Source organism: Scylla paramamosain, chromosome 7 (genome assembly GCF_035594125.1).
Source record: "Scylla paramamosain isolate STU-SP2022 chromosome 7, ASM3559412v1, whole genome shotgun sequence".
Lineage (NCBI taxonomy): Eukaryota > Metazoa > Arthropoda > Malacostraca > Decapoda > Portunidae > Scylla > Scylla paramamosain.
The window spans coordinates 13476913-13499972 of record NC_087157.1 but is presented as its reverse complement, the minus strand read 5'-3'; the positions used below and the strand labels follow the sequence as shown (position 1 = coordinate 13499972).

The 23060-nt window shown below is 40.2% G+C and overlaps 1 protein-coding gene across 3 annotated transcripts in view; it reads left to right on the top strand.

The window, feature by feature from the left end:
• Window positions 1–432: 432 nt before the first annotated feature.
• The window catches only part of LOC135102097 (spermine oxidase-like), a 76955-nt gene continuing 54327 nt past the window's right edge, over window positions 433–23060 (top strand). The window contains exons 1-10 of one of the 3 annotated variants that reach the window (XM_064006853.1): window positions 433–689; window positions 1969–2148; window positions 2546–2662; window positions 2777–2930; window positions 5769–5967; window positions 6522–6746; window positions 7382–7507; window positions 16478–16671; window positions 17657–17783; window positions 18274–18383. In XM_064006853.1, the coding sequence (XP_063862923.1) occupies window positions 1992–2148; window positions 2546–2662; window positions 2777–2930; window positions 5769–5967; window positions 6522–6746; window positions 7382–7507; window positions 16478–16671; window positions 17657–17783; window positions 18274–18383 (1409 nt within the window). In that variant the 5' untranslated portion in view covers window positions 433–689; window positions 1969–1991. The remainder of the gene's footprint in view (window positions 690–1968; window positions 2149–2545; window positions 2663–2776; window positions 2931–5768; window positions 5968–6521; window positions 6747–7381; window positions 7508–16477; window positions 16672–17656; window positions 17784–18273; window positions 18384–23060) is intronic. The other 2 variants (XR_010269522.1, XM_064006852.1) reach the window with 2 other exon arrangements.

Below are 23060 nucleotides of genomic sequence, written 5' to 3'. Positions count from 1 at the left end.
GATTGTGACCGGGTCTGGATCTCACTATTTTTCACCGTTCTGCTATTTCTTGACGTAAAAGCAAATATGGAAATAGCAAGAAAATGTTGTGCAAGCGGCCGATATCTCTCAAAATTGTGTAGTACTCAAAACTTGTTGCGCTTCCATGAGTTTTACAATACTTATTAATGGTACGAAGTTTGCAGCTTCGTATTTTTTTCTCCGCGGTATTATGGCCTTCCGTCCTAATAATAGAAAAAAAAATAATCGTAATTATTTCATAGGCCTCAGACGATTCATCTTGCTTCCCATCGTCACCAAGGAAACTGTGTTGCTACCTTAAAGGCAATTTACAAGTATTTCCAGTTTTTCAGTATATGAAATAACAGATAGGACGGTTTTAAGATATGCACAATACCTGTATGTAGTAATCGGTATATGAATTATACTTTGGAAAATGTGAAAGATACGTTCGTAATGTTTGGTGCCTTCCTCCTGAGCCACCAAGCTTGGATCCTGTCACGTACCCTAAGCCGTCTATTATTATCATGTCATTTGACGTACTAATCTTTCTTTTACAGAACCACACCCACTGCCACTCGGCCTCACTGCTCAGACTCATCGCTTGGATTTACTTATAATCACGTCTCGGAGGTGTATTCCTTCTGTATTACATCCACCACATCCAGATACCCTTCAACAGCAGAGTTGTAAGTATCGTCCTGAAAAGATAAATTCTGCCGCGTATGTTATAGTGATATCGATTTTTTTTTTTTTCTAAATCATGAGATACCGGCCTTATCATTAACCCACTGCACCAATTATCTACTTCCCCCCCGGGCCCCCACCACCACTAGCTTTGCCTTGACCACTCCGCACGGCAGCATTTACCTCGCCACAGGCACCGCTGTTACCTTTCACCATCATTCATCCTGTAGTACCATTGCAAAAGCAGTATTTACTTTCCGTTGGTAATTTTTTTTTCTATTTTTTTCTATTTTTCTTTTTTTTTTTCTCTTTTTCCTTTTCCTTTTTTTCACAAAAACTTTCTAATTTTGCCGTTTCATTGAGTCAGGTGTTGGTGCCATGTACTACGCGTCTCTTCCAGTTGTTTCTCACCCTTGCATATTCCTCTGTGACTCTGTGACTCTCATATTCCTCTGTGACCTTTGCAGTTCTACCACATTTCCAACCATCTGTCACGTTCTGTCATCCCCTTACTAACCTGGGGTATACTCCAATCCCGTGGGACAAAAATCAACGGGCACGAAGCAAACATTGCGAGAAACTCAAGAATTAAGGCATTAACCCTGCTGAACACTAGGCCTGTGGGACACCAGCAAAACGCTACCTTACTGAGGATTTCACTTTGATCTTGTGGTGGGCAACCAAGGCAAAAGTTTCAGGCACTACACGGCCCAGCCAGCCGGGGACTACACATCGACACGAGTGCTGAGTTTCATATCCCGTGGGCCGTGAGATAGGTAGGGGTCCTCAGTGAGGTATTGATTTGTTAGTGTCCTACGGGGTTAAAAAAAATATTAGCATATCATTTATTTAAATATATATATATATATATATATATATATATATATATATATATATATATATATATATATATATATATATATATATATATATGACATGCTTTATAATACAAAACTAGAACTAGAAAAAAAACATGAATCAAGTTATGTTTGCTATGCTCTGATCCTTCTATGCCAAAGAAATACACAATCCATGGGTGTTACCAGATATGAAAATATGGTGATGTTATATTGGTTTCAGTATGGACAATAGAGGATGAGGATTTCAAGCAAATTGGAAAAGCTTTCCAGCATATCACACTGACTTCCTCTGTAAAATAGTGTTTCACTAGGTTGTTTTGTGGCAGAGATCTGGATGTGTGCTTTATGGAATTTTGCTGCATAGAATATTTAATGACTACATTATAATATAATGTTTTATAATATTTTGAACATCTTTTAGATAAAGGAAAATCTGCTTTAGCAATGGATCCCCCTCCTCACAAAGTGCGGGTGTGTGTGATTGGCGCTGGAATAGCAGGACTTGGTGCTGCTCAGCGACTTGTTGAGGCAGGTATACAAGATTTTGTCTTATTAGAGGCTGCAGACAGGACTGGAGGGAGAATTTGTACAATTAAGCATGGTGAGTATCTATTGAAATGTATGAAAATAAAGTAGCTTAAATTTTCTATCTTCTGCATGCTCTCTTCCTGTTTTTTTTTTTTTTTTCTTTCTTACCTTACACTAGTAACCTTCATATGATTCCTGATCAATGTCTTCATCTTTTTTATGTATATGGCCTTCACATGTAAGATTATTGCTCCTTAATGCATCTGCAGCCAATATCTAGTGTAATACACTGCTACTATTCCCATATATTATTACACTAGTCTTTCTCAGGAATTCCTATCATCATGCAGAGAACGGACAAGTGTGAGTGGGCCACCAGCCCTAGCATCACAGTTCATTACAATATGTATAGAAGACAAAGAAAATGGTAATCCTCCCTTATTATTTATTGTGTTATTCCTTTATTGCAGGTGATGGTCATTTAGAAGTGGGAGCTCACTGGATTCATGGGCAAGAAGATAATGTCGTGTTTCAATGGGGGTCTGAAAATGGACTCACATCTGAGGAGTTCACATGGACTCAGACAGGTAAGAGCACTTTTCAGTAAAGATGTAAAAGTACACATCTGTTTTGACATGGCATAATTTACTGCATTCTGTGTCCATTGACTTCTTAAAGAAAAGTATTCACCATTATTTCAGCTCGGGGAAACACGATGAAGGTGAGACGTGATGGCAAAATTGTTTCTGAGGATGTTTTTGATGAATTTTCAAAAACTTTTGAAAAACTTGAAGAGTCTTCAAAAGGTGACTTTGCTGACTATCCAGGTTCTGTTGGGCGATATTTCACTGAGAAGTGAGTATGCAATTTTGTTTGTTTTATAAAAGGCTATATATGGAAATTTAGTATATTTTTAGTAGTATTTAACCAACTCAACAAAAATTGCATATGAAAACACAGTGTCTAACTTCTGAGCTCTTTGTAATATATGACTGGAGCAGGACAGACTGTTTTCTCTAGTGCCTCAGAATTATAATCACTTCATATAATTAACTTCATATATTTACCAGATAACTATCCTCCCTTCAGTGCCATTTTCCTTTTTCTTCCTCCTTTCCTAAAGATCCCAACTGTAAATTTCATTTCTCTTTTGCTAAAACAGCTTCCATTAAGTTAGGTGTTCTGTGCTGCTTCCCTCTCCCATTTGTTAACTTCTCTTACCCAGCCTCTTCCACTTGTAGAAAATAAACTCCATTGTGTTATACTCATATACATACTATACATGATAGAGAGGTGGCCCACAAAAGGTACTTAAACCTTCCATCACCAGAATCTCATGCACTTTATATTTCTGCCCGGAACCATGCTAAGTCTGTTCTCCAATTAGCCAAAAACTCCTTCATTAACAGAAAATGTCAAAACCTTTCAAGATCTAACTCCCCTCGTGACTTCTGGCATCTAGCCAAAAATATCTAAAATAATTTTGCTTCTTCTTCTTTCCCTCTTCTATTTCAACCAGATGGCACCACTGCTATCACATCTATTTCTAAAGCTGAACTCTTTGCTCAAACCTTTGCTAAAAACTCTACCTTGGACGATTCTGGGCTTGTTCCTTCCTCTCTTCCACCCTCTGACTACTTCATGCCACCTATTAAAATTCTTCGCAATGATGTTTTCCATGCCCTCGCTGGCCTATACCCTCAGAAGGCTTATGGACCTGATGGGGTCCCTCCTATTGTTCTCCGAAACTGTGCCTCCGTGCTTGCACCTTGCCTAGTCAAACTCTTTCAGCTCTGTCTGTCAACATCTACCTTTCCTTCTTGCTGGAAGTTTGCCTACATTCAACCTGTTCCTAAAAAGGGTGACCGTTCTAATCCCTCAAACTACTGTCCTATTGCTTTAATTTCCTGCCTATCTAAAGTTTTTTAATCTATCCTCAACAGGAAGATTCTTAAACATCTATCACTTCACAACCTTCTATCTGATTGCCAGTATGGGTTCCGTCAAGGCCGCTCTACTGGTGATCTTCTGGCTTTCCTTACTGAGTCTTGGTCATCCTCTTTTAGAGATTTTGGTGAAACTTTTGCTGTTGCCTTGGACATATCAAAAGCCTTTGATAGAGTCTGGCACAAAGCTTTGATTTCCAAACTACCCTCCTACGGCTTTTATCCTTCTCTCTGTAACTTCATCTCAAGTTTCCTTTCTGACCGTTCTATTGCTGCTGTGGTAGACGGTCACTGTTCTTCTCCTAAATCTATTAACAGTGGTGTTCCTCAGGGTTCTGTCCTGTCACCCACTCTCTTCCTATTATTCATTAATGATCTTCGAAACCAAACTTCTTGTCCTATCCACTCCTATGCTGATGATACCACCCTGCACTTTTCCACGTCTTTTCATAGACGTCCAACCCTTCAGGAGGTAAACATTTCACGCAGGGAAGCCACAGAACGCTTGACTTCTGATCTTTCTAAAATTTCTGATTGGGGCAGAGCAAACTTGGTATTGTTCAATGCCTCAAAAACTCAATTCTTCCATCTATCAACTCGACACAACCTTCCAGACAACTATCCCCTCTTCTTCAATGACACTCAACTGTCCCCCTCTTCTACACTGAACATCCTTGGTCTGTCCTTTAGTTATAATCTGAACTGGAAACTTCACATCTCATCTCTAGCTAAAACAGCTTCTATGAAGTTAGGCATTCTGAGACGTCTCCGCCAGATTTTTTCACCCCCCCCAGCTGCTAACTCTGTACAAGGGTCTTATCTGTCCATGTATGGAGTATGCTTCACATGTCTGGGGGGGGGTTCCACTCATACTGCTCTTCTAGACAGGGTGGAATCAAAAGCTTTTCGTCTCATCAACTCCTCTCCTCTAACTGACTGTCTTCAGCCTCTCTCTCATCGCCGCAATGTTGCATATCTAGCTGTCTTCTACCGCTATTTTCATGCTAACTGCTCTTCTGATCCTGCTAACTGCATGCCTCCCCTCCTCCTGCAGCCTCACTGCACAAGACTTTCTTCTTTCTCTCACCCCCTATTCTGTCCACCTCTCTAACGCAAGAGTTAACCAGTATTCTCAATCATTCATCCCTTTCTCTGGTAAACTCTGGAACTCCCTGCCTGCTTCTGTATTTCCACCTTCCTATGACTTGAATTCCTTCAAGAGGGAGGTTTCAAAACACTTATTCATCAATTTTTGACCACTGCTTTGACCCTTTTATGGGACTGGCATTTCAGTGGGCATATTTTTTTATTGGATTTTTGTTGCCCTTGGCCAGTATCCTTCCTACATAAAAAAAAATAATATATACACACACACACACACACACACACACACACACACACACACACACACACACACACACACACACACACACACACACACACACACACACACACACACACACACACACACACAGAAAACTCAGTAGTGTTACTTTTCTTCAGATTCTTATTATATTTTCAACATTAATTTTTTTCACTGCCATAGAAATTAAGATAAGTAGTTTGGATAAGATATAAAATAGTACCTAATACAAATTTAGTAGAAAATAAGATAGGTTGGATGAAATATAGAATAGTACCTAATATAGACTTATTACAAATTAAGATAGTTCAGATGAAATGTAGAATAGTATCTAATATAGATTTGTTTGGTAATAATTCCTTGTTACATTATGCTCATCTGCAGATTTAAGGCAGTAAACAAATGGGGAGCATTAGGGGATGAACTTCTGGACTGGGAGGGTCGGTTTGCTAGTGTCATCAATGGTTCACATAACTGGTTCCAAGTCTCTGCCAAAGGTTTACTCCAGTATAAAGAATGTGCTGGTAATCCAGTTGTTAATTGGAAGGAGAGAGGCTACTTAAATCTTACTGACCATCTCATGGTATGTATAATTTATTTTTATTACTTAACATGAGGCAGGGTTTTGGAAGGATATATATAATGCAAAAGTTCATAAAACTGTTGTAGCAAGAGTTGTAGTATGAATTATTCAGCTGAGGAGGGGATTCTGTTGGGTGTTGTCAGAGAGATGAATTACTGTTGTGGAAGGCTGTTTCCAGTTCATGGGTAGAAGGAATAAGTTTGAGACATCAAAGAATCACAGGAACCTCTTTATTATAGGAAAGATTAAAAGCTAGGTCTTCTGAAGCATCTCTTCTTGTATTATTTAATGCCTATTGAGAGGTCATCTGACATGACTTTGAAACTGAAGCATATGAAAGGGCAGTAGGGCTTGGTCCTATTGAGAAGAGCTGTGGTCAGCATCATTATCAATAAGTTTAGGACAGTGACCATCTGCCACATCAGTAGTAGAATGCCCTAAGATTAATGTATGAAAAAGTCTTGGATGATTTACATTGAAAGGTCCTGTGCTGTGTTAGACTGTGTGGGTTTGTTCATTAACTAACCTTATTGAAACTTACATCTTTATTCCAGGAAAAGGTTCCTCCTTCCTGCATAAAATTAAGTTCTCCTGTGAAAAACATAGAGTGGGGAGAGGATGTTTTGCCTTCAGGAGCGGGTTGCAAGATTACCTTAACATCTGGTGCTGTCATTGAAGCTGATCATGTTATCTTCACTCCATCCATTGGAGTCTTGAAAGAAGTTGCAAATGAGATGTTCACACCTCCTTTGCCTACTAAGAAGATGAAAGCTATTGAGGTAGTCAGAATTCAGGGTCAGCATAATGCAGTCCAGCCAGCCATTGTTACTGCCCAATATTTTATAGATATTTGTTAATATGCGTGCCTTTTACTAAATGGCCTTGAATGAAGAGGAACACATCATATGTATGTCATATGGATCTCAGATAGGTAGATATTTACTTATCATTTCCAGTACTATCTGCATCATCATGTCACTTTTAGAGATCTAGGAGAGTTTTCTTCAGGTGTGGCAGATATTTGATCCAAGGAATTTATTAATATAGAGGAGGAGTGGCCAGTATGACTGATTTCAGTGTACATTGTAGTGCACAACATTCAGGTACAATCCTCAATAATGACTTTCATATTGATTATACATCTTCAGAAAAGTAAATTATGTTGACTGAGAGTTTACAAAATTTATTGCTTATTATGTTATTATGTAAAATAGTTGCAATAAGAAGTAAAGACTATTTTAAAGTCATTCTAAAAGTAGGTAACAGAAACATTGAGGCAATTAATTCCATTTCTTCTGTCTTAGTCCTTTACAGTTTAAAGTAAATTTTTTTCCATTGATTTTTTTTTCAGACCATTAATTCTTTTCCTTGATACATCATTTAAAAGATACTCATTGATGACTATTTATTCCAGGGACTAGACATTAATGTGGTAAACAAGATATATATTGAGTTTCCTCAACGATGGTGGAGTGAAGATTGTGAGGGGTTCACTTTCTTGCCGAGTGCTGAGGAGAAACACACTGAAATAACTGAAGAGGTAAGTTATTGAGTATGTGGTAAGCTTCATTAAAAAGGAAGAAAAAAAAAACTATCATCTTTGTTTAACTTAAATTTTTCATGCCATATAGGGGAGCTCTGGAAAGGAAAAAATAAATAAATAAATTATATATATATATATATATATATATATATATATATATATATATATATATATATATATATATATATATATATATATATATATATATATATATATATATACTGTATTTCATGGTATATAAGATGCATCTTTTTTCATAAAAATGGCTCAAAAAATCACCCTGTGTCTTACATGCCAATTTGAGGCCTCCCATAGATTTAATATTTAAATTTCCTTCACTCATGCACCCAAAGATTTACTCCACTGTATCATAGGCAAGGGTGCTATATCATATTTTTAACTATAATATGATATAAAGAAGTGTTGAAAATGAAAACGCAGCCCTGTTCAGTGACACGCCAAGTATGTTGTTGAATCTCAGCAGCCAGGCTGCATTCTTAGCCTCAACTCCGTGACTAGACCACTACCTTTGTTTTATTACTGCAGTCATAGGATATTTTTACTATTGTGATGCTTGCATTTTGTTCAGCTGTACTGCTAGCTTGTTTTAACATTACATGCTTAAATACATAAAAACTTTTCATGAGTATGCCCTGCTGAAATAGTTATATGTATTATGTGCCATCAAATACAGTATATATATATATATATATATATATATATATATATATATATATATATATATATATATATATATATATATATATATATATATATATATATATATATATATATTTTTTTTTTTTATGTAGGAAGGACACTGGCCAAGGACAACAAAAATCTAATAAAAAAAATGCCCACTGAAATGCCAGTCCCATAAAAGGGTCAAGGCAGTGGTCAAAAATTGATGAATAAGTGTCTTGAAACCTCCCTCTTGAAGGAATTCAAGTCATAGGAAGGTGGAAATACAGAAGCAGGCAGGGAGTTTCAGAGTTTACCAGAGAAAGGGATGAATGATTGAGAATACTGGTTAACTCTTGCGTTAGAGAGTTGAACAGAATAGGGGTGAGAGAAAGAAGAAAATCTTGTGCAGCGAGGCCGCGGAAGGAGGGGAGGCATGCAGTTAGCAAGATCAGAAGAGCAGTTAGCATGAAAATAGCGGTAGAAGACAGCTAAATATGCAGCATTGCAGTGGTGAGAGAGAGGCTGAAGACAGTCAGTTAGAGGAGAGGAGTTGATGAAATATATATATATTATGTAGATTTCTTAAAGGATAAGCCTCATAACCATTAGTCAGTCTTATTCAAATGGCTGTTCAATGAAAGCACATCACCCAACACAGCAATTACCTCCAGTACATTACATGAAAAGGAAGTTAAGCTTGTTTACTCCTTTGGACACCTTTCTGACTGCTTCATTGACTTATTTTCTCCTGTATCATAATACTAAAGGAGAAAAGATGAAGTAATAACCACTTGGTGCATGGTTATTCAGCTAATGATGTTATAGTACATGTAATTTTGTTCTGTTACTCTGTGTGTTAGGTGACATCAGGGGGGAACACTCCATTGACTGACAGACAAAGCCTTAATTACTTTTTGACCCTGTCTCTTTGTTACTGCCTGAGCCTCTGTAGCTCATTTCTTAATTAATGCATCCTGTAAAGTACAGTGCTACCTTGACTTATGAGTGCCCCAACTTTTGAGTTTTTTGAGATACAAGCTGTCAATTGGATGACTTTTTGCTTTGAGTTGCAAGCCAAAATTTGAGATAAAAGGGAGCTTCAGATATGCCGTTGGCACAGTGAGTACCACAACAATCGCCCAACATTCCTTATCTCACTGGTTTATTTCACGTATTTATATACAACATTTCTTACTTAGTAGGAGGAGGCAGTAGACACCTGCTAAAACGATAATTACTCCCAGTGAGGTCTAAAGCACTGTTCAGGGGGTGCTGTGAACTTATCATTAAACCCAGATGTGACCTCACCGAATGTTTCCCTTTGTGTCTCACAACACAAGGGGGCAGTCACAGCCTGCCCTCTAAAGACAACTCTCTTCCTCCACACAAAACTACAAGCACCTAATAACACACACACCCTTCACTCAAAAATTTCAAAATTATCATGGCAACTCCTACACCAGCCTCGGAGTCCCCATCTGGGGAGGAGACCACAAATGTCCCCAGGTCGGACTGCTCTTCTGATAACGACCTTAAGTGTCTTGACACCCACCTCAACTTTTTCTTCATTAACTTCTGCAACATTCGCGGTCTAAGATCTAATTTTCAATCTGTAGAACACCACCTCTCCTCTTCTAAACCTCATCTTCTTTTCCTCACTGAAACTCAGGTATCTGAGGCAACTGACAGTAGCCCCTTTTCTGTTCCCTCCTACTTTCTCTATCCTCATTTTCGATCCAAAGCTGGATGTTGCGTTTATGTGCACAATGACTTAACCTGCTCTTGTGCCCACACTCTTGAATCTTCCGAGTTTTCCACCATCTGGCTATGACTACAGAGTCACTCTCAAACTAAATTTATCTGTGTTGTATACCTCTCACCTAACTCCTCTGACTATAACAAATTCTTTGACTACTTAACTTCCAAAGTGGAGCACATTCTGATACTCTTCCCTTTTGCAAAGATCTCCATTATTGGAGACTTCAATGTTCACCACCAGCTTTGGCTTTCCTCTCCCTTCACTGACCATCCTGGTGAACTAGCCTTCAACTTTGCTATCCTCCACAACCTAGAGCAGTTGGTGCAACACCCTACTTGTATTTCTGACCGTCTTGGAGATATGCTCAACATTCTTGACCTTTTCCTGACCTCTAATCCTTCTGCTTATGCTGTCACCCTTTCTTCTCCATTGGGCTCCTCCAATCACAATCTCATATCTTTTTTTATTTTTTTATTTAAACATAGGTACATTATCACCCGAAGGTGCACTGCCGTGTGCAACCTATTTTAGGGGTGGGACACAACACACAAATACAAATATAAATATATATACATATATATACATTCTTTATGATAGACTTCTATTAATATTGTTAGCATGGGGGTTGGGAACGAGCCCCTCCAGTGGTGTGCTGCTAACTTCACGTCCTGGGTATCCATCCCCCTGATATGAGGGACGGAGGACGCGAAGACGTTCCACAGTCTGGAGACTCGCCCCCAAAAGGTGCGCTGGTGTTGGCTGGAGCGGGAACGCGACACTTCCACTGAGTCACCACTGGATGACACCGTTCTCGTGTCCCGCAAGGTGACTCTGGTGGGCAGCCGTAGTCCCGCCAGATGTGGCACACCCTGCACCTGTGCCTTGTGGAACACCACAAGGGCTGCCACATCCCTGCGGTGTTCTAGCGTGTCGATGGGAGCCTCAGGATAGGCTGGGGCACCTGCTGCTTCCACCAGTTGCAGCGCCTGTCGCTGGATGCCGTCGAGCTTGCTGATGTGTGTGGCAGCACAGGACATCCAGGAGAGGGTGGCATACTCTGAATAAGGCCGTATCTGGGCCTTGTAGAGCAAGAGCCTCCCTCTCCTGTCGAGCAAGTTGGCCACCCTCCTCAAGGAGGAGACTCGGTGTGAGGCCTTAAGGACAATGTGTTTGACGTGGCGGTCAAACCGCAGCCCTCGATCCACCTCCACCCCAAGAATCTTGACGGACTCCTGGAGTTCGAGAGGAAGGCCACCAAAGCTTAGCCCTCCCTCCACTGCTGGCTCGGCAGCGGGGGATCGAGAAACTACCATTGCCTGTGTCTTCTCCGGAGCAAAGGTCACCTGCCAGCGTGCCCCCCACTCCTGTATTACCCCAAGCTGCTGATTGATCTCTTCAGCAGCACGCACACTTTCGTGTCGAGGGTAGGTACAGGAGAGAGTGCAATCATCAGCATAAGCTGAGACTGCCGGCAGCTGTCGGAGAAGATCGTCCACGTAGATGTTCCACAGGACTGGCCCCAGCACTGAGCCCTGTGGCACTGACGCTCTCACTGGGAGGGACTCGGACGCTTGCTCATTGACAATGATCTGGAGGGTCCTTCCTTGGAGGTAGTCACCAAGGAGCTGAAGGAGGTCACCCTGGATCCCCTTTGCCCTCAGCTTTTCCAGAAGGCCCCCATGCCAGACCCTGTCGAAGGCGCCCGCTATATCCAGGGCCACCACAACAGAGTCGAGGCCGCTCTCAAGGACGTCCTGCCAGCGCCTGGTGAGGAGCATGAGGAGATCGGAGGTGGACCGCCCAGGTCTGAACCCAAACTGTTGGTCTGAGAGGAGGTAATTGTCCTGGAGGTGGCGACACATCACATCTACCACCACCCTCTCGAACACTTTCCCCACCACAGAGAGCAGGGAGATGGGTCAATAATTTTTTGGGTCAGACCTGGAGCTCCTCTTGTGTACGGGAACTACCCGGGCCTCTTTCCACACTAAGGGCCAGGTATTTTCCCGTAAGCAGGCAGAGAAGACTGTGGTGAGGGGTACAGCCAGCTCGCGGGCACATTGTTTCAAAACGTGCGGGCTGATGTTGTTGGGACCGGTAGCTTTTTGTACATCGAGCCCCTGCAGCAGACGCTCGACAAGCCCCTGCGTCACCTCCACCTTGGTTACAGTCTCTCTGCACTGCTGCTCCAGAAGAGGCGGTGACCTTTCAGGGTCATCCACCTCCATCTTCCCGGCGAAAAGGGTGGCCAGCAGCTGGGCTTTGTCCTTGTTGCTGGTGGCCACCGTTCCGTCGGGCCTTGTGAGAGGAGGGACAGTGTCTTGACGGTTGAGGCCCTGTCTGCCCTTAACAAGGGACCACCAAGTCTTGTTGCCTACTCCAGGGCCTCCTAGCTGGCGCCGCAGGTCCTCCTCCCACCTCCCTACGGCCCACCGGCAGGTCGTCACCATCCTCTTGCAGGCCACACGATGTAGGTCTTTGCTGCGCCGAGTAGGACTCTGCTTGTAGCGGAGCCACACAGAATACTTCGCCTCGGCGGCAATGCGGCAGCGGTAGCCAAACCAAGGCTGGTCCGTTGGTCTGGCGACGAACTCACGGTGGGGCACGTGTTGCTCCTGGAGCACCAAGAGATGGGAAATGAAGGCTCGCGCCTGTACCTCCGCTCCACCCTGCAGGATGGAAGGCCAGTCAGTCCTGCTCAGGTATCGGCGAAGGGAGCCCCAGTCTGCCCTATCCCATAGCCAGACTGTGCGAGTGGTGGCCTCGTCACGAGCCACACCCATGTCCACCTGGGTCAGGACAGCATGGTGGTCAGAGCTGCCCATGAGACCCAGCTGGTGGCAGTTGAGTGTGTCCTCCTCCAGGTCGGATATGACGGGGTCCAGGGTCCCGCCCCGCTCATGAGTGGGGAAGGTCACATGGTCCTTCAGGCCCTGCACCGTCAGGAGGTTTTCATAGGCGTCGTGCTCCAGGTGGTGGTTGAGGTCGCCCACAAGCAAAAAGTGTTGGCAGCAGTGAGTTACAAGGAGGACATCTAGGGCCTCCTTGAGGTACAGGAGTGAGTCAGGCCCTTGCCGGGGGGGGCCGTACATGGCGCACAGCAGGAGGGCAGAGTGGTTGGCCAGCACAACCCGAAAGAACATCACCTCCAGCTGAGGCGGCGTGTCCACGTTGAGTTGTTGTGCCTGCACTCCCTCCCTGAAGCAGACAGCCACTCCGCCTCCAGCTCTATCCTTTTGGTCTCTCCTGGCCCAGTGAGTGTAACCACCTATTTTGCCGAACGATGGCTCCGCATCTCCATTCAGCCAGGTCTCCGTCACCACAACTGCATCTGCACCGTGTCGTAGTACACAGTTGTGGGTTAGGTCTCCGATGTTCGTTCGGAGACCACTTACATTGGCGGAGATAACCTTGAATTGGTGGCGGTATCTTGTCCTATCACTCCAATCCCTCCTCAGGATCCCCCTAAGCGAAGGTGCCTCTGGTGTTTTGCCTCTGCTAGTTCGGGGGACCTGAGGAGGTATTTCGCTGATTTTCCTTGGAATGACTACTGCTTCCGTGTCAGAGACCCGTCTTTGTGTGCTGAGTGCATAACAAAGGTGATAGTGTCTGGCATGGAGGTGTACATTCCTCACTTTTTCTCAACCTAAACCTTCCAAACCTTGGTTTAACATAGATTGTTCTTGTGCTATACATGATAGAGAGATAGCCTACAAAAGGTACCAAAGCCTTCCATCACCAGAATCCCATGCACTTTATATTTTTGCCCAGAACCATACCAAGTCTGTTCTCCAACTAGCCAAAAACTCCTTCATTAACAGAAAGTGTCAAAACCTTTCAAGATCTAACTCTCCTCATGACTTCTAGCATCTAGCCAAACATATCTCCAATAACTTTGCTTCTTCTTCTTTCCCTCCTCTATTTCAACCAGATGGCACCACTGCTATCACATCTATTTCTAAAGCTGAACTCTTCGCTCAAACCTTTGCTAAAAACTCTACCTTGGGTGATTCTGGGCTTGTTCCTCCCTCTCCTCCACCCTCTGACTACTTCATGCTACCTATTAAAATTCTTCACAATGATGTTCTCCATGTCCTTGCTGGCCTAAACCCTCGGAAGGCTTATGGACCTGATGGGGTCCCTCCTATTGTTCTCCGAAACTGTGTCTCCGTGCCTGCACCTTGCCTAGTCAAACTCTTTCAGCTCTGTCTGTCAACATCTACCTTTCCTTCTTGCTGGAAGTTTGCCTACATTCAACCTGTTCCTAAAAGGGTGACCGCTCTAATCCCTCAAACTACCGTCCTATTGCTTTAATTTCCTGCTTATCTAAAGTTTTTTAATCTATCCGCAACAGGAAGATTCTTAAACATCTATCACTTCACAACCTTCTATCTGATCGCCAGTATGGGTTCCGTCAAGGCCGCTCTACTGGTGATCTTCTGGCTTTCCTTACTGAGTCTTGGTCATCCTCTTTTAGAGATTTTGGTGAAACTTTTGCTGTTGCCTTGGACATATCAAAAGCCTTTGATAGAGTCTGGCACAAAGCTTTGATTTCCAAACTACCCTCCTACGGTTTCTATCCTTCTCTCTGTAACTTCATCTCAAGTTTCCTTTCTAACCGTTCTATTGCTGCTGTGGTAGACGGTCACTGTTCTTCTCCTAAATCTATTAACAGTGGTGTTCCTCAGGGTTCTGTCCTGTCACCCACTCTCTTCTTATTATTCATTAATGATCTAAACCAAACTTCTTCTTGTCCTATGCACTCCTACGCTGATGATACCACCCTGCACTTTTCCACGTCTTTTCATAGACGTCCAACCCTTCAGGAGGTAAACATATCACGCAGGGAAGCCACAGAACGCCTGACTTCTGATCTTTCTAAAATTTCTGATTGGTGCAGAGCAAACTTGGTATTGTTCAATGCCTCAAAAACTCAATTCCTCCATCTATCAACTCGACACAACCTTCCAGACAACTATCCCCTCTTCTTCAATGACACTCAACTGTTTCCCTCTTCTACACTGAACATCCTCGGTCTGTCCTTTACTTATAATCTGAACTGGAAACTTCACATCTCATCTCTAGCTTAAATAGCTTCTATGAAGTTAGGTGTTCTGAGACGTCTCCGCCAGTTTTTCTCACCCCCCAAGCTGCTAACTCTGTACAAGGGCCTTATCCGTCCATGTATGGAGTATGCTTCACATGTCTGTGGGGGTTCCACTCATACTGCTCTTCTAGACAGGGTGGAATCAAAAGCTTTTCGTCTCATCAACTCCTCTCCTCTAACTGACTGTCTTCAGCCTCTCTCTCACTGCCGCAATGTTGCATCTCTAGCTGTCTTCTACCGCTATTTTCATGCTAACTGCTCTTCTGATCTTGCTAACTGCATGCCTCCCCTCCTCCTGCAGCCTTGCTGCACAAGACTTTCTTCTCTCTCTCGCCCCTATTCTGTCCACCTCTCTAATGCAAGAGTTAACTAGTATTTTCAATCATTCATCCCTTTCTCTGGTAAACTCTGGAACTCCCTGCCTGCTTCTGTATTTTCACCTTACTATGACTTGAATTCCTTCAAGAGGGAGGTTTCAAGACACTTATCCATCAATTTTTGACTACTGCTTTGACCCTTTTATGGGACTGGCATTTCAGTGGGCATTTTTTTTATTGGATTTTTGTTGTCCTTGGCCAGTGTCCCTCCTGCATAAAAAAAAAAAAACATTTTTCTTACAAGAAATGCTTGATATAACAAACACATGTGGAGAGAGAGAGAGAGAGAGAGAGAGAGAGAGAGAGAGAGAGAGAGAGAGAGAGGGAGAGAGAGAGAGAGAGATGCATCATCAGCCATTGTCAAGGTCACTCACTGGCTATCACACAGCCACAATTCATCTATGAAACTTGCAGTTGGCACTGTGTCGGCCAACTCTCCAGCATTTTAAAACCTAGGATGTTTATAAAATAACACTAGCATTTGATCATTTTTAAATATGCCATGATCTGCAAAGTTTTGTAAAGTAAGACGAGTGTTCGATATCTTTAAATGGGTTGTTATACCCAAAATTAAGTAAACAGAGGTTTGTTATATTGACGGTTATTTTATTCAGAAACATGTAAAAAAGATTGGGGGGTTTTTTTGGGGTCTGGAATGAATTAATGACATTTCAATTAATTTCAATGGGAAAAATTGATTCGATAAATGAGTATATTGAGTTATGAGCTCAGTCACAGAACAAATTAAACTCATAAAACAAAGTACCACTGTACCTGCTCTTAAGGTTTGCATTTCTCTTAAGATTCCCAAACTTGACACAGTATTAAGGGCTAGACCAGGCCATAGTTATGGAGAAAACTCTCATTTATTTATTTTTTTCTGAAGTAGACCCTTAAGTTGATGACCATTTATATCTCATACACAAAGTACAGTATTTTTCACTTTTTTGTTTTATTACTTTCAGTACATTTTTCAGTAATTGTTTGCATATTCTGTGGATATTTTACAAAGTTTATCACAATGTCATTTACTCCTACAGAATTGGGAATTGAGCCTCCTTGGATTTTACTCTACATATCGGCATCCTACTATGATGTGTGGGTGGATAACAGGCACAGGTGCCCTGATGATGGAACATGTCCCTGAGGAAGAAGTGGCACAGCGCTGCACAGCTTACCTGAGGAAGATGTTGCCACCCAAGTACCAGATTCCTGATGCTGTCTTTTGCAAGAGGTATGCAATGCAAACACTTGACAGTAAGTTCTTGAGCAGCTTGAGAATTTGGTTTAAGACTCACTCTGATACATACAACCTAAGTGAAAAAGCTAAAAGGTTTATGTCACAAGGTCGGTTTTTCAGCTTTCATTGAGTACCTGTTCTTTGCTAGACGAATTGGGATTATAGTGTGAAATTCTCTCTACCTTAATTGAGGTCAGAACCTATGGCCTATAAGTTGTGAGATGAGTGTGCTAACTATGATACCACTAGGTCACATTTCTCCTGTATTGCTTCTTTATATTGGTCAAGTTAATTTACAGCTATCAAATGAAGTTATCTACAACTGTATCTTACCTTTATATTCTAGACTCAACCCACTGACTCTCCATTTGAAATTGGCACTTTTAGTCAGTGTGCCTTCTCAGTAATTTTATTTAAATTAACGTATCAGATGTCTTACTTGATAGCGTGCCCTCCACTTGTCACAGATGTTCTTAACCACTTAGATTTCATACAGAGATTATACTGGAGCACTTACCTCTTCCTTGACCTGCCACAGCAGCTCATAGCTTTTTATTAAAGGGGCTTCCAGCAGTACAGATATATATAGTAATTGATACCATATCTTCGTAAATAATTAGTTGCATTTCACTCCGATTAAACACCTTTGCTCTTTCATATACTTATTTTTAACATTATCATCCTCATCCTGTATGGCTGAATATACAGTAATATTCCTTCTTAAACATCCAGTTGTTTTTCATGGTCATATCATATACTGCAATTTCCATAATTTTCTGTGTTTTGTGTATTGTTAGTTACTGTTGCCAGGATATATATATATATATATATATATATATATATATATATATATATATATATATATATATATATATATATATATATATATATTTTTTTTTTTTTTTTTTTTTTTTTTTTTATTTATTTATTTTTATTTATTTATTTATTTATTTTTTTTTTTGTGGATTCTCTTGGGCAGATCAACATGGGGGACGTATCAGTGGTCTAGAGGTGCCTACAGCTTCCGCTCATTGAAGACTCAAACTATGGGAGTGTGGGCAGCTGATCTAGCTGAACCTCTTCTTGACTCTAAGAAAAGTACTCCTGTAAGTTTGCATGAAGCACAATCATCATATCACTTACTTGTCATTGTGTGAATTCTGTGTGTATGCAGTACACCCTCATGGAATAAACAAAAAACTGAATGAGAATGGGAGAGATCATTCTTTATAGTGAAGTGTGTGTAGGCCACTGAAATCTACCATGTTGGCAGTGAAATAACATGTGGAATATATGGTGGCTGAAATTCATGATAGAGTTACTGAATATCATGATATTTATCTATTCATTTACTCAGTAATTTCTTTATTTTTAGCATTCCTAATCCAAATAGTCATATCTGAGACATTTTGAAAGAAAAAGAGCAAGAGTCACATTCAGTGAAAAGGAAGTAAACATTCAAATTCATAACAATTAGATTAAATGCTTATCTTCACTCATGTTCACATATTTTGTTGTATTTTAAAAGTTCTTGGTTATAGGATGGGAAGGGAGTTTCAGTTTCTAAGAAATATTTTTTTTTCCCATTGTTTTCAGCTTGTGTGTTTTGCTGGAGAAGCCACTCATGATTGCTATTACTCAACGGTTCATGGAGCACTGGAGACTGGCTGGAGGGAAGCTGACCGGCTGACCAAATACTTCAGCAGGTAAATGGGTCCTGTTGATACTCATTGGATTTATTGGATTATTTTGTCATTGTTATACAGTGTGCTGTCAGTCTTATAGCTCTGTACTTTTCAATAATGTAAAGATTAAAAATTTTATCTGTATGTCTGGCTGAGGTATTCCATAGAGGTATTGTACCTAGGCAAAACAGAGCTTGTCTTATTGTAGAAATAAGAACACAGAGGAGATTTTCAGTCTCACTACTCCATCCATCCCTTTAAGTCACTTTTCCTGACACAGCTGTAGTCACCTTCACAAAGATTAATAATTTGGAGCATTTTCTTAGCAGTATATATATAGATACTTCTTAAATGATGCTTAAATAGACAAATGCTTAAATGCTTATAGATACTTCTTAAATAATGCACAAAAGTGAAAATATGACACTGGAAACAAAAATTTTGCATTTTTTATCTTAAATCAAATGGAGGCATGTTATTATGTTTAAGTTTGTTGCATAACAAACAATTATGCACAAAGCTGAGGTCATAGGCATTCCCATTTATAAGTACTTCAACAGTATTCCCCATGCACTTTTAATTTAAATAGGCTGTTTTTATAAGTGTGTGTGTGTTGCTGTAGAGTGTAGTGCTAAGATGTGGAAGTTGGGTTAAGTTGGGTATTTTTAAGGAGCTTTTTCCAAGTGTTTATAAAATTACAAACTTTTGACCATTGTGGTACTTGTCACTCTATGGCTTGTGCTCTGAAACTTACTTGTGCTTATTATTATTATTATTATTATTATTATTATTATTATTATTATTATTATTATTATTATTATTATTTATTTATTTATTTATTTATTTATTTATTTTATTTATTTTTTTTTATGCTTTGCGCATACACTTATCAACACAAATAGAGGTGTCTGGTGATCCACCACCACACACACACACAATATATATATATATATATATATATATATATATATATATATATATATATATATATATATATATATATATATATATTATGGTTATTATTTATTTATTTATTTATTTTTATGCTCTTTTTTTATCAACCTTGTAATTGCATTGTTACTAATTAGCAAATTTTCTCTTGAAGATTATTTAATTGCCTTGCCTGGTCCAACTCTTCTAACAGTATGTCAGCATCTTCCTTTCCTTCCTTGAAGTTTACCTACATTCAGTGTGTTCCTAAAAAGGTGACCTCTTTAACCCTCCACACTGTAAGTTTTCTGTCAGTGTGTGGATCTTGGTGAGGACTTAGCTTTTAGCTTTTATTTATGGGCAGTTTGAATTATGAACAAGGTAATTGTCCTTTGTTTATTTTGCTTTTTGTTTATGTGGCTTTATAAGTTAGAATATTGTTTGTGGAGAAATTGTAAGTAAGCTGCAGTAGAACATTGGATTAATGTGAGTTTTTTAAGTATCACTTTCAAAAGTGAAACATGAATAGTTAAGGCCAATATTACTATAAAGAATGTTCATAAAATTTTCCTGCTTACATACCAACCAGATGCTTCACAAGGCAAGCCCATCAGGCAAAAGTCTCTCTTCTTAATTTTTGTGCTGACAGTTTAGTAAGCAGCCCATTACAGACATACAGCACAATGCACCAGCCATCAGTGCTTTGTCCAGGAGGCTAGCCACCGCATTATTAACCACACCAAAAGCCAGTAAGTCAAGGCAGACACTGACACAACGTAAAACAGGTCTGGAGTATTGCATTGTGGAAATGATATCTGAATTGTGGAGTGCCATTATGAGTCATTATGTTTGATAACATGAAGTGAGGGACTGTGAGCTTTGACGTCATAAGGTTATGATAATTTTGATGGTATAAAGTAATGAAAGCTAGTTTGAAAAGAAAACTAGAGAGTGATAAATAGAAGTGATAGATTGCTAGGTGTAGTATGCACAACCTTACTTGAACAATAATTGATTGCAAAGAAACAGATCATTCTGCATCTTAATGACCTGAACTTTAGTGATCTAGGAATGATAGTTTTGATGCATCAAAATTTGTGTTGGTGAGGGTATGTGATTCTTACCCTTTGAGGCACTAAACTAATGATTAATTCAATAATGCAATATCTCTTGGAGATCACACTAAACCAGTGTTCTACAGTGGTACCTCGTGATTTGAACTTAATTGGTTATTTTGGGTCGTTCAAATTGGGAAGCAATTTATCCCATTTAAAATAATGTAAAAATTAATCCATTCCAGGTCCCAAAATCTCCCCTTTTTTTTTTTTTATGGATTTATAATGTGCCCTAAACATAGAATTAAATGAAAATAACATAAATCATATATAGAAAAAATACAGTAAAAAAAAACATGAAGTACCATATATTTTGGTATATAAGACAACACTTGAATCATCCAAAAAAAGATACAAAAAGTGGGTTGTCCTGTGCATCAGATACAAAAACAATGATCTTAAATTTTTATGCAAAATACCATTGTAAATAAATACCAACCTCAAAATGATGAGTCATCAAAAGTTCCTGGCATGTTCAGTCTTGAAAATAGTTGTAGGGTACACAATTTTTATTTTTCACTATAATCTCTCTCTCTCTCTCTCTCTCTCTCTCTCTCTCTCTCTCTCTCTCTCTCTCTCTCTCTCTCTCTCTCTCTCTCTCTCTCTCTCTCTCTCTCTCTCTCTCTCTCTCTCTCTCTCTCTCTCTCTCTCTCTCTCTCTCTCTCTCTCTCTCTCTCCTGGTAATTGTTAAATAGAATGAGACTGATGGAAAATGAAGGTTGAATTATAAGAGTGAGAAAGGATGAAGCAAAAATAACAGAATGAATGAGGGGGAGAGAGCAAAGTATCACTCTCTTGTTCCTTATCTATGACAGATAAGGGGGAAGGAAAGTGACAAGGAAGGAGGTTTGAGACCAGATGAAAGAGGAAGGGTCACAAGAGGAAGGAGAGTACATGGGGCAAGGAATTGGAGAGAGAGAGAGAGAGAGAGAGAGAGAGAGAGAGAGAGAGAGAGAGAGAGAGAGAGAGAGAGAGAGAGAGAGAGATGAAAGGAGGCAGGGTGGGTGGGATAGATAGAGGGAAGGAGGAAATGGGGAAAGATGGGGAGAGGGACAGGGAAAGGAGAGGGAGGGAAGGGGGAGAAGGGGAAGGAAGCGGGTAGGAGGAACGCAAGAGGGACTGACTAATTGGTGTCATTACAATGAGTATTTGTGTTCGAATTAGAGGACTACATTTGAATATGAGGACTAAATTTGTTCGCCAACATCATTCGAATTGGGAGTCATTTGAATTGGAGGACAAAATTTATTTGCAAACACTGTTTGAATTGGGAGTTGTTTGAATTGAAGGATGTTCAAATCATGAGGTATGACTATACTCTGAACCAATGCTATTCTTATTCCTATTTCGTGGTTCTTCCTTTTGAATTGATTGAATTGACATACTGATGGTTTATGCTTTCAGTTTACTGAATGGTGAAATCTTTGTGCAGTGTTGAATAAACAGTAAAAGTTACAATATCCCCATTACTACATACATTCTTTCAAAGTTAACTATGGTGTTTACCTTTCCACCTGTCTATCTCTATATCCGTCTATCTATGTGCAGTAAGCCCTCTTCAACTCGGATATTTATGTTTTGGGTAACGGGTAACTTGGATGCTTTTTTAGTGCCTCAGATACTTAACACATAATCTGGATAATATGGGTTATCAGAAGACTTTTAGTCAGAATCTGGATGGCGCCACTAAGACAATACATGGCATGTTACATACAAACACCCACACATGTTCACACTCTAGAATACTACTAGTATAGTAATTAGTATCAAGTGTACCTTTATTGTTACTGTACTCACTGGTGGCTAATTTGTTGTTAAGTATAAGTGTGCTGCATGATTATTTTCACCCTATGGAAGATTCATCACTGTCAACTAGATATCTTACACTGGTTTTATTGCTGCTGAGTCTTGCTCAATGGTTAGTAATAATTCATTCTTTTATTTATTGCAGTTATACTATATAAATGGTACATTTACCACATTTACTCCAGACTCAAAGTTTCTTTATTATATCCACCTTAATTTCCATTGAGATGGCTTGACACTTCTTAGCACTAGCACCATCATCACTAGCTTTATGCTTGTTACAAGCCATGATTAATTACCAGAAAGTTGGAAAATCTGCATAAAAATCTTGGAGCACGATGGAACATCTGCTGTTAGCAGGTCGGGAGTTAGATGTAAACAGCGTGGCACCTCTCTCCTTTGCTATGCTGCTGCCCGGCATGGGTAGCAGCCAAAAGTGGCACTGGACTGGAGGCACATGGCAAATTTGAACCTGTGGTAGCGACAAACAGAATTTGGACTTGCAGGGATTTTTAGTTCATATCTCCAGATATTTGTAACTCAGATATTTGGAAGTAAGGGATTCTCTGTAATTTACTTAAGATAATTGTGCATTATTAAGTATAGTTTTACAATAATATATCATATTTTTGAAAAATATGCATGTTTCAGTGAATACTGGTGTGCAAAGACAGAGATGCAAGTGAAAGTACTTTTGATTTAGGCCATGAGTGCTTGAGGCCAGTCTTAATAATCATATTTAGTGCATATTCGGATAACTTGGATAATTGTATAACTCAAAGGGATTGTCCCTCAATTGACCCGACTTAGTAAGGGTTTACTGTATAGCATGTTTGAAAATATCAAG